The 12818-nt window shown below is 32.1% G+C and overlaps 1 protein-coding gene across 4 annotated transcripts in view; it reads right to left on the bottom strand.

The window, feature by feature from the left end:
* shep (RNA binding motif single stranded interacting protein alan shepard) overlaps positions 1 to 12818 on the bottom strand; it is a 220221-nt gene that overhangs the window by 139418 nt on the left and 67985 nt on the right. For all 4 annotated transcript variants that reach the window (XM_085812706.1, XM_085812708.1, XM_085812709.1 and 1 more), the window contains one exon: positions 12306 to 12476. In XM_085812706.1, the coding sequence (XP_085668832.1) occupies positions 12306 to 12476 (171 nt within the window). The remainder of the gene's footprint in view (positions 1 to 12305; positions 12477 to 12818) is intronic.

Genomic DNA, 12818 nt, shown 5'->3' with positions numbered 1-12818 from the left:
TTAGTTTTGTATTTGCTTGAGGCGGCTGCCACTCAACATGGCAGTCGTAAAGTTCGCTTCTAGTGGAGCATTATTTTTAAAAAATTTTTTTTAAATTAATTATTTTCTAAAAAATAAATAAATGAAAAAAATAAATAAAAGTGAATACATATTAATAGTTCAGTAATTCAGTCTTGTGTGGTACAACTGGAAACACTTTTTCAAGCACAAACCAACTCCACACTCACTACACCAGAATCATGTTTCCTTCCTTCAGTAATTCAGTCTTGTGTGGTACAACTGGAAACACTTTTCCAAGCACAAACCAACTCCACAATCACTACACCAGAATCGTGTTTCCTTCCTTATCTTTTTCCCATTTTTATCCTTTTTCGAATAACACACTTTGCACTATCTTGTAGGCTCACGTTTCACAGACGTAGGAGGAATATAGGAAATAAAATGTCGTTCAGTAAGATGGGCAGGGTTAACTATTGTAGGTGCTCTGATAATATTCTTTGTCCAGAAGCTGCATCATCATATTTATGTAAAAGCTCTTCTACAACTTGAATTCGAAATTCTAAAAATGTAATACGTTTCCCAACTATGTTTTTATAGAGTAAATATGAGTTCCAAACTACCGTGTCTAGTGAATGCAAAAATATCTTTTTATAATATTTTTTCTGACTTTTTCGGATTGTTGGATGAAAGGATATTTCCTAATCACAGCGATCTACACCACCCATAGTTAGACTGTAGTCAGAAACAATCTTCGGCTTGAGTATATCTTCATTTTTTTATTTTTGAGGCTGACCATGGAAGTATCATGAATACTGCTCATCAGACACACATCCTTCATCTTCAGTTGAAGAATCTAAATCATCTATATAACGTTTCAAAGAACTGGATGCCATTTTACAACAAAAAGATCCCATGCACTTTAAACCAAAGAACTTATAACCTCTAACCTTTAAAATCTTCAGTAAAGTGCTGTCATCTATTGAATTGAGCGCACATTAACTTTTCCCGAGACACAGTGGGGTTTGCAAAGAAATGAAGCTGAAATAAACGTCTCCCAATACATATTCGGGTATAACAATACGATGCACTCAAAAAAAATTACCCCGAGTAATACTCGGGCATGACATTTTCGAACACCAGTGCTGTGCCCGTGGGGATGTATGCAAGAAATAAATGTAAGTATAGTATACATTTCATATCCTTCTGTAATTTGCTATGAAAACAGGTATAGTTTCTTGCTTCAAGAAAACATATCATCCATCTGAAAATACCTTCCATAGTATGAGATATAACCGTCCAAAAAGCATTTGTATCTATGATACTGGGTGAAAGATCTATGATACTGGGGTAAGAAATCTAAGTCAAACAAGATAGATTCACACGATTATACTATTGTCTCCGATTTTCATTGCTGAAATAAATAACATACAACCAACAAATGTATTCTCTGTGAGTCTCCTAAATCTAGACATATCTATCAGAATGCAAAATAAGCTACTGCGCTGTATAACTCTTCAAACTGATCTACAATACGGTAACAGTGAATAAAGTATCATTTAAAACAGTACTCAAAGATACTTAGGGCCAAGGTAACCGATGTTTTCAAAGTGATTACAATTATAAAAACTACATCCCAGTACATAATTGATCACTTACCTTCTTTCCTAAGCCTAAGTGGAAATTATAACAGTTAAAACTGCCAAATGATTCCATATGATTACATGTTACTGGTCTAATATAGTCATTTTCTTCCATTGACTACATTTTCACGCTTCTATAACATTTGGATTTCACAATAATAATAGTTCAAATGCCAAGAAACACTCAACTAATGATCAAACTTATAAATTTTATTTCCTATGCCAGAATGATCTCAATCATATTAATTCATGCATCGTGACAGAAAAACACTTAGTGCATTTTTATGATTGCTTTTAAAAGCACTACTCCTATGTATTCCTAGCATAAATGTGAATGAGTAATTGGTGACATTTAGGTAGATATGATAAATTAAACAGGACACTTTGAATAACACATGAATTATGAAGATACTTTTTTTAGTACAAATTTACATTCTAAGAAGGATTTTTAAAAACCTGAAATATAAATATAGAAATTAAAACTAGGCTTGCAAAATGAGTGACCAATATAAATGCTTTAAATCCACTCTTATTACTGGGAAATTCATCAGTCCTACATTTATTAAAATTTAAATATAACCACATGCTATTACATCGAATAAAATTCTCTGAATTGTGAAAATGAAATTGAAATGAATACAAGGAAAAAGTAAAAAATATTATTTTAACTTGCATTTGACAAAATACAAATACACTTCCTAATTCTTCTCAAGATCTATTATTATGATCTAGTACCCTTTCTCCTAAGTGACTTAAACTAATATTAACAACATTATGCAAGCATGAACATCCAAGCTTTCTTAAAAGCATGAATTTTGAAGAGGAAGATTTCCAAACTCGTTGTAATAAATAAATAAATAATATCTCATTGAAATAACACGAACTGGGGAAAATTGCAATTTTATCAACTGTTCATGCACTTTAATAAAAACCAGACATTTTTAATTTGGGCTAATCATAACAAAAATAACAAGCTTATTTTGTATTTGTAACTGTTATTAATGACGTTATAGATCTACAGGTACTTTATGTGGATGAAAACAAACAATAACTCAATCAGAATATGGCCTTTCAAAATTATTCAAGAGCAAAATTGGCTATATACTAACTCACAGGTTCAATGAACCCTAGTCCTAGGATTAAAATAAAAGAAAGAATTAAATGAATCTACACAGCTCTTTGTTTTGTTATTGATAATTATACAATAAAAATAATGTTTGTTACATCATACAAAAGAACTAGCTTGGTTTATAATTATAATATAAACTAATATGGAGTTTTATTACACTCATCATGCACAAAGAATAATTTTAAACTAAAGCATTTTAAGCATATTTTAGGCTATTTAATTTTTTTTATTTAAACAAAAGGATCTATTATTTTAATTTTCACTGGTCCTTAAAATATACATTGTCCATGATTATGAGGTTATTAAAGCCCAAAAAGTGCATGAAAATAAAACTGGAATTTATTAATATCAGATCATCACAAAATATGGAATATATTCAATATCACACATTAAAACCAAGTCTACCATATATTAAAGGAGATGTTAAAAACAGTACAAGATGCCACATTTAGATTACATCACCATAATAACACTTAACAGAAGTTCATGCCTGAAAATTGATTATTAATGATAAAAACAACAAAACAAATGCAGTTTCACCTATACATACATTACCTCAATACAAAAACTGAAATAATATTTTGCAAAATACATCAAATACTAGTAATGAACAGTTATAACCAATATTGATTAAGTACATGATTTATAAAGCAAAGTATTATTACAGTTATGGAGAATTTTTCTTACAGAAATTCTCACTTATTCATCTGGAAATCATTACATGCTGGAAAGCACATAAATCCCACACATCCAATATAGATATATCCATTTGGCATCTCCATGATATTCAAAATAGGGACAAACTGCAAGCACAAAGCTACTTTTTCCACTCGTATATGGTGTATTCCAATATGTGGAATTCATATACTTACTATTAAGACCTCAAACACAGACAGTTGTAATAATGAAAACATTTAATACTACTCCAAATTTACTGACATCTTGCTTTCCTTCAAATGCTTTTTATCATTTTCATAATTTTCTTTTTCTGCTTTGAGCTTGAATCACACAAAAACTAAATTTTTAAAGTTCCCATTGCAGTAAACCTATTTACAAAATTTCACATATCATGCATGAAAATGAATATGAAAAATTCAAACTGGGATTCATGTTTCAAAGAAAACTAACATTTTGTTAATTACTAAGGCTTAAATAAAAACTGACTTGTCAGAATTTACAGCGCCACTAATAAATTAACTGAAATTAGTTTTTCAATATGCATAAAAAAAAGTCGTTCCAAGACACGCAGAACAGGAAAAAAAATAGGAGAGTTATTTGGAAAACTAATGTAGCCAAAATTATTATAACTTATACTAAAATTTGAAAAGTTTTTTTAGTACATAGGTTATATATAATATTATTTAAAGAAAACCTATGATGACTTCCATCCATTTTCCCAAGGAAGATGTTAACATGAACACTGTTTTAAAAACTTGAAAACTAGAAATAAGCAGATTGGGAAATCAGTGTTATTTTGACTATCATTTAAAGAAAACTTAATTTTTTACTTTACACTTACCTTTTTCACGTAATAACTTCCATATCCACTTCCTCTACGGCCTTGGTACCCTGGATCTCGATAATAGTTCCGGCTATGCTGATATGTAGGATGCATTTTCGCCAATTTATAAAATTCATAGATGACAAGGCAACACGATAATAATAAATAACAGGAAACTAATTAGCTGCAATCAACACTGTTAATATCACAGATAAAACGATCCTGAGGATCATCGCAGTAATTTGAGATAGTAGGACGTCACTGCTTATTCCAGCGGATAATAGTAGTATTCTTCTTCCCTGAAAGATTTCTGAGAATAATCCAATTTTAAAACCGTCTGAAGTAAGAAAATGCGGAGCTATCCTCGATACAACTCTCCACTGCCACTACCATCCGGAATTTCTTCAGCCGGCAACTTCCGCCACTGCCAAATATTCTAACCCGTTCGCTTGCTCGCCTTCAGGGCTCGGCCCTTCGGCGAAAAACGTCTTCACTGGATCGAGAGGGAAAAAGCATTGAAAAAAAAAGTCCCTCGACTGGACGGAAAAGAATGTTTATCAGATCCCGTTCTTGCTTAAAAGGGAAAAATAAAAATCACCATGGCATCGCGATGGTTATGCAGAAAAGTAGGCCACCACACGACTCACAGCTGGGCGATTCGGTAACGCCCACTAAACTTCCGAGACTTCCCTTTAAACATCACCGTGGCTCACAGCGTCAATTTTTTTCAGGCTGAAAACTAGCATGCTACCAAAGTCCATTTGCCTTTAAACATTACAACAAGAGTTCATGCCATCGCTCTCTTCAGCGCACGGTGTTAACTCCCTGTACTCCTTCGGCTCTGAGCAAATGCTAAGTAATTTTTCCTGGTTATGCAATTTCAATGGGCGTATAAGGAAGAGCCTAGATCGCTGCTGCCATCTAGTGCTTGAAAACTGTAATGAAAGAGTTGCTTTGAAAAGTTCACTCTAGCTACAGCAATTCCAATCAAGGTCGTAACAAGATAATCCCCCCCTTCCCAAAAAAGGAGTCAGTAAAGAGAATGGAAATTTTTTGGATACAAAATTTTTAATATGTATTGAATTATTAAAGGTACCTTTACCCAAACTATTAGTATTCAATTGAACTTTAATAATACTAAAATTATAGTATGCACATTCTTGATTTATTCAAGTTGCAATACAATTATGACAACAAAGTACTATACACACGATACTTGAACTTCCTTTTTTTCCTACAGGATAATTTTAAATTTTATACTTTTCCTTTGAATCTCAGTTTTATCCTTATGACATAATTTCATATCTCATATAAAATCAACTAAATTATATAAGAATATCTTGAATCACTGCACTTCTAAATTGTACTAATACAACAGCAGAATATTAAAATGGATGACATTCTGAGAAAAGGAAAAATAATGTTATGCCTAATTTAAAAATTTCCTCTGCTTATTTGCTTCACAATAAGGAGTGTGTCTCAGACCTTATTCTCTGCATATATCTATTTACTATTCAGATAATGGAAGCTGCAGTTCATCTCACAAAGAAAGAAAATTCTTACTCCCTTCCTTCCCTGACAAAGCAAGCATTTTATTCAAGTACTATAAAGAAAATCACAAATAAAAGACTTTTAATTCCCCCCCCCATTACATTGTGATAAAATTAGTTCTTCAATGAAGACACTTTTGCAGCAAGAGGATTTTTCAATTAAATGGATAAGAAGAACATCTCAAATACTTTGTTTACATTAAGCACATTATAGTTAACAAAATATATGCAGATAACTCCTGATTATTTGAGGGCAGATTTATCTGTATCTCCATTAATCTTTTCCAAATAATCAGGAGAAAGTTAAGCTTGTTTATTATTATGGAAAAATTATTGTCACAGACTGTCATCATAAAATGAAACTGCACACAGAAAATACAAAAAATGGGAGGAGGGGATTGTGTGAACTAACAGCAGTGATAGCAGATGAAGTCTTAGTATTTGGATGTGGTTTTTATTCACTCTAATACATATAAAAAAATAATGGTACTTGCGTATTATCGCAACCAGGTTGGCGCGATTTGTAAGTTTGAGTAAAAAAGTATGAATAGAAAGAAAATGCACATTTATTAATTACAGAAAAATTTTAATACAGTTTTTTATATTATTTTGTTTTAAAATATAAAATAGCAATTAAACCCTTCCGGTTTCGAATTTGAATAAGTTGCAGAATTATTTTTACGGCGGAAATCTTTTGGCTATTGCTTTTAGCACTGATTGAAAACCGTCTTTGCCATTAACAGCTTGAGCTTGGCGCCATATAAATTCGATAAGGTATGAGTCAAGATGATGACGGGCTGTTCCTCTCTGTTTTTTGTTGCGCCATTTGGCTGAACCCCACATGCGCTCTACATGTTGTGTGTGAATGCCCGTGTTGGGATCCACAAAGTTATATTTGTAATTAACAGTTCCATGCAGAAATCCAGCATTTTCGAACTCACTTGTATTGTATCCTTTCCAGCAATCCAAATAAATGATGCTTCCTTCCTTGATATTTTCGCAAATTTTTTCCATGAGAGTAACGGCGCTTCTGTTAGATACAGTAACCAAAAAAGTCTCTTTCTTTTCTCGGCAAATTCCGCTGAAAACCCACTGCTGTGATAGTACACGCCCCATAACACGTAGGATTGCCGTAAGTAGGGTCGGCAAATTTGGCGATTTATGCGAATTTTGGCCTGGTTGCGTTAATACGTAAGTACCCAAATAATTAACAAATTTGTCTTTTGTTTGGCACAGATTCCTACTGGAATACGATATATTGGGAGTTTAGAGTATACTTGAATTGTTGCTAGAAATAAGCATACTTATATGTTTAAAATTTTCAACATAACAATTAGATGCTAACAGATGAAGGCTAGGAGTTGGGGGGGGGGGGCATCTGAATTTTTGTTTCAAAGGTTAGAAGTTAAACTGAAGTATTCTACAAGCTTTCCACAAAGACAGGTATTACCATATTACGTTACTGTTATTTTTAAATTATAATCTGAATGCTACGAGACAGAGGTTTTCACTTTAACATTACGTACACTTTTGAGATTTAAGATTAGAGTAAGAACATCTGTCAAACAATTAAAGATTGATGCCCACAAAAATATAAATATACATATTCTGAAGACAGACAAGACAAAAAAAAAATTTCACTCTTGCATCACTGATTAGTGTGTTTATTCATAATATTAAATGCAAAACAGTCAGATATTCCTGGCAGTTCTGTATGTTTTACAAAAAAACGAACTGCCATTACAATAGCATCAAAATTTTATTCAGTGGAGATTTTTTAAATATTTTTTTAATAAATATTATTACAGCTTAGATTAGTATACACTAAGAAATCAGGTTTGAAAATTCTGCAACAAAACTCAAAATTTAAAGCCAAATTTTCCCAGATCTTCATACATTTATCCAAGAAATCTAATCCTATGAGACTCATTTTTATGAAATTTTACATAATTAAAACAGCATCAACTTGTGTGTTCGTAAGAGAAAACTTTCCACCCAGTTTTTCGTTGATACAGCCAATACAGTTTGGACAGTAATATGCTTCAATTAGCTCATAAATCAATATTTACAAATTAATGTGTGTTGCAAGCTGCATAAATCCTGCTCATTGCCTTTCCTCTCCTCCCCTCCCCCTCGTGTATATGTTTGCCATGTTCAGAAGTTTCCCTCAAATGGACTAATTGTAACAAGGCAGAAACTACAATAGCAAATTATCGTGAAACTTTGGAAGTCATCCCTTTCAGTACTCATTGCATTAAATAAGCTGTTAATTTATCATCTTAAGGAGTTTCTACTTGCTTTGAATTGAATAAATTTTCTTTTGTACAAGGTTCATCGACTGGACAATAACAATACTGATTACATACAGCTCCTCTTTCACAGTTACTTTTAGCATGACATCAGAACAAAATGACACATATTAAAAAAAAAGAGATGTGCACCAATATGCTATGTTTTAGGCATGCATTTCACTCCCCCCTTTTTTTACCAATTTTACCTCCTAAAAACAGAAAGGGGGGAAATTAGGCAACCTATACTAATTCAGAGAGCAAGAGTAAGGTAGAACTTAACAGCACATTATCATACATTACTGTATTCTATATTTTAAAGAAATTAGCGAAAGATAGTAATTTGAATATTATTTACATAACACAATTTACGGCGGCCATGGTATTTTGTTCGCTTGTTGTTGCTGCTGTATTTCATGGTGCCATCTATTAGCAAGGATAGGAAGTGCAACAAAGGAAGCTTCCATTGCACTTGAATGTAATAAATAACCTCGGAGCTAAACTGGTGTCTGTCACATAGAATCCAAATATAATACTCCCAAACAAAAGCATGTTATTCCTTTTCTTCTGATCCGTCTGCTTTCCTGGGTCTGTTTCCTGCTGACAGCACCTGATAGATCACTACCAAACAACATGAAGATAAGAAAATCCACACATGGTTGGCTCACAAGTTGCAATCTTAGACCGATGACAGACCTTCGTGCCATTAGCAGGTGTGAGATTGTATGCTCCTACAAAGAAATAATAACTTTCCCAATAATATCTCTATCTGATGTTACAAAAATTACAATTTTGCAACTAACAACAGAGGATTTCAGCAGCTTGCAATGTGTCCCTCATTAAAGCTTCTCAATTTCAGTGAGGCAATATAACAACTGTATGTGATCCTGATAACCAATTAAGCACTCTCACCAGGAAATATAAGTCAAATATCTGCAAAACAAAAAACGTAGTGCCAAATATTTTGGTGACTGATCCCAATTTGACCCCAATGTCAATTTACCATCTTCAACTGGAATCTCGCATCACTACACTTCCCATCCTTGATAATAAATGATGCCACAAGACAAACACAAAACAAATGAATAAAAATAAATAAAAAAAAACACCAATAAGCAACAATACCAGAGAATGCCACACTAATGACCACAGAGAAGACAAAGAGACAAACATCTAACCACCTTGAAAAAATGCCTTAAGACATGAGTAATGCCTGTCTCACAATGTAATAAAAGGCGCAATTAAGCACACTCATGTGTTGTCATAAAAGCTCACCAATGCAACGGTGAGTTGCATAAATACATGGGGCTCACGCCCACAATACAGGCTTATCACATTGACCAATCCAGTCACACCCTGCCATCTTACATTTTCGGCAGGGAACTGTGCATCAGTCTTGATGACAAATCAAGTTCTTGCATCAAGAAAGAGATCAAAATATCTGCAAGACAAAGAGCAGTGCACTTTTGCTTGGTGATAAAATGCTTGGATTCTAGGGAAAGGAGTTCAACTCCAGGGTAATGTATTATCTTTAAAAATGCTGGGAGTCAGTACCCTCCCACTTCTCATCTTTGCTTATAGATGACACAACAAGATAATCACAAACAGCAAAAAGTGAAACATTTATAAATACATTGTATGTTTTATATTTATTTTATTTTAAGTATAATAAAATAAACAGCCACTCTTTATATTTATACATACTTTGCACTTTGCTACCATAAATCAGAAGTTTTTAAATCATGCTTCACATCACTCGTTATTAAAATGCTTTGTTTCTAACAGTACTTAACAGACATAAACTTATATTGTTATTATATAAGTACAGATTTTAAATTCGGTATTGACGCGAATGATATATTTAAAGAATTTGAAAAAGATCACATTATTAAGCAGCTTAAAAAAAATTGCTCGCAGATTAGTAACTCTATCCCAAGCAATAAAAACTTTAACCTATGAGACCTTTAATCATGACATTATATATTAGAAATATATGAAATTTAAAAGTTTTTCCTTCTAATATCAAGTTTCCCCTTATGCTAATAAACAAACAAATAAATCTTAATGCACTTGTGTAACGTACACTGCTAAATTATAAATAAAGTATTGGCCTTGAGTTATCTCCCCCTCATGTGATAATAGCCATACAACAAAAAGTGCTACAGAAGCAAATGTCTCAATCTGCCAATATTGGGCTTAGATAACTTAAGGTTGATGAATTCAGTGATAGCAATTAAGCACTTCCTATATTACGCATTACAGCTAGTAGTTGCAAGAACTGCTCTACTTTATTTTCTTTTGTAATTAATTCTGAAGGTTTTTTTATTTTCAGTTCAAGCTCTTAATTTCCTTTCCATTCATCATCAGATCATCACTGCCCCCTCAAACAACGGTGTTTTTTATTGCATATAATGAAACTGAGCAGATAGTAGCACAATATCCCCTGCATAATCAAGATTCTAAAATTCCATTTGCTTTCATTTATTTTATTTTCTATTTAATTTATTTGCATCATTATTTTGTCTATGATGATAATAAATAGTAATCTAGTTATCATACAAACTTGTATCACTCTAATTTTTAAATTGCAAAGCTTTCAGACTAACTAAACTATTAATTTTGTCTTTTAGAAAGAATGATTGGAAGGGTTTTGGGAAACAAAAAAGTGACTTGCCTTCAGTAGCATGCACCCTGGAGGAGCCTGGAGCCCCTTGTTGACTGTCTGTCTGCCTGACAACTAAGTATAACTAAATAAAGCAGTTTTCCAACTATATTTTGTCTCCCCATTCAATCCTGTGCACACTGTGTTGGAACTACCTTCTAACTAACAAAGAGTCTGAGACAATATGGTATTTATGATGATACCATAATATCAACACTTATTAATATTCATCAACCTGTTGAATTTCAAATGCTATTTTTAAACTGTCACTAAAATAATAATAATAATAATAACACAAATGCTTCAATTTTTTAAAAATTTGTTTCCATCTGAAAACTGTGGACAATAAATTTTCTTCAAATTAACAGAAAGGTTAAATCCTAGTACCCAACAAACAAACATAGTCTACTAAATATTTCCAATTAGCATGAAGAAATGCAAAAAATTATGACAGAATTTTCATTAAAAGCTAATAGACTTTTGCTTTCAAAGCTAGATAATTTTGCTATTACAAATTTGCTATTGCAAACACTGCAAAGTAAGAATTATTGTCAAGTTTTATCTATCTCTCTCAGAAAGAAATAATGAAAATGAGAGAGAGAATGGGACAGAAAGTGATAAATGATATCATGTAACTTCTATAGAGATTACAAGATAATTTGTTATTTACTTTCCTAAAATAATAATAAACACCTTCTACCAAGGAGGGATCAAGGCTTGCAAATTCAGATACACAATGCTACAAAAATCAGCCATGCGCAAACATGTATTACATAAAATAAAATAAATTTTTAAAAGAAGGACACAAGCAAACAAAAAAAGAAAGGAATATATTCCAGATATTCAATGCCCAGATTTTCAACTTTGTACTGTATTTATAAAGTCTTCCATAATTATGATTATTTTGCCTACTACAAGAAACAATGATTGTATACACTAAAATATAAGAAACTTGTAGCCCATAGTTCTATTATTAAATAATTAAGAATCTGGTATGCATTCCTTTCACTGTGGAAAAATGGCAGCACCTAGAACCACCATATTTTGAGCGTGAACACGTTCTTCGTAGCCTCAACTCTGATTTTGTTTTTTGTTAATTTCATATTTTGTACAAATTTAATGATATTTTGATAAATAAACTCAATGACTTAAAAGCAGGATGTTGCCACTTGGTAAAACATAAGATATTTCAAATTTAATCAAACTCAGCAAATGAAAAGAAAGATGTTTGTTTTCACTGCCCAAAATAATATATTTTTATCTTCCAGGCTTCAGGGCATTGCCATTCAGTAAGTGTAAGATATTTTTTCTTTTAAATTCAATCCATTAACTATTAACTAAGTCATTTAAACACAATAAACACAGTTGTTCTTATCAATTATTATTAATTACAAGCTACACCCATGAAATTACATTAGCTAGGCTCACTAAAATTATATATTTTTCCTTTTTTATACTAGCTGCTTTAGATTGCTGAGAGCACAAGTGGCTAGTAAAGCAAAAATAGAAATTGGGAAAATTAAAAATTCACTTACTGCAGATGGGGGAAAGGATCCATATGGAGGAGGCGCAGGATAACGTGAAAGATATGGCCCAAGACAACTTTGAGGTCGAAAGGGATGAGCACCTGGAATAGTGGCAGATATTGGGGCACTTGGGTTACGCAGTGTAGGCTGAGGTTTCGAACTGAACAGAGGACGTAAAGGCTGAAAAGAAATTATTATTAATATTATCATAAAAAAAAGCATAACCTAATCTAATTCACTCCCCTCCTTTGTTAAACTTTAAACATTTAAATAAGGCTCAGAGCTTTAAAAAAAAAAGAAAAAAAAATAGATATTTACAGTTGTCAACATATAATTTACTGGATAATAAGATACTAGAGCCCTTCGAAGTTTCTTTGTAACATTACTTTAAGTAATAATTAATAATTAAGTTTGGAGTATTTAAAACATTTTTAAGAAATTCCTTTCATATAATTTCATAGTACAATAATAAATTAAGTAAAGAAATATTTTACAATTAAGAATTTTACATACCCTCCTCCT

This window comes from Stegodyphus dumicola, chromosome 3 (assembly GCF_044657685.1).
Source record: "Stegodyphus dumicola isolate Sdum_Otavi_A_Nest chromosome 3, ASM4465768v1".
NCBI lineage: Eukaryota > Metazoa > Arthropoda > Arachnida > Araneae > Eresidae > Stegodyphus > Stegodyphus dumicola.
This window is presented reverse-complemented; position numbering and strand designations above follow the sequence as displayed.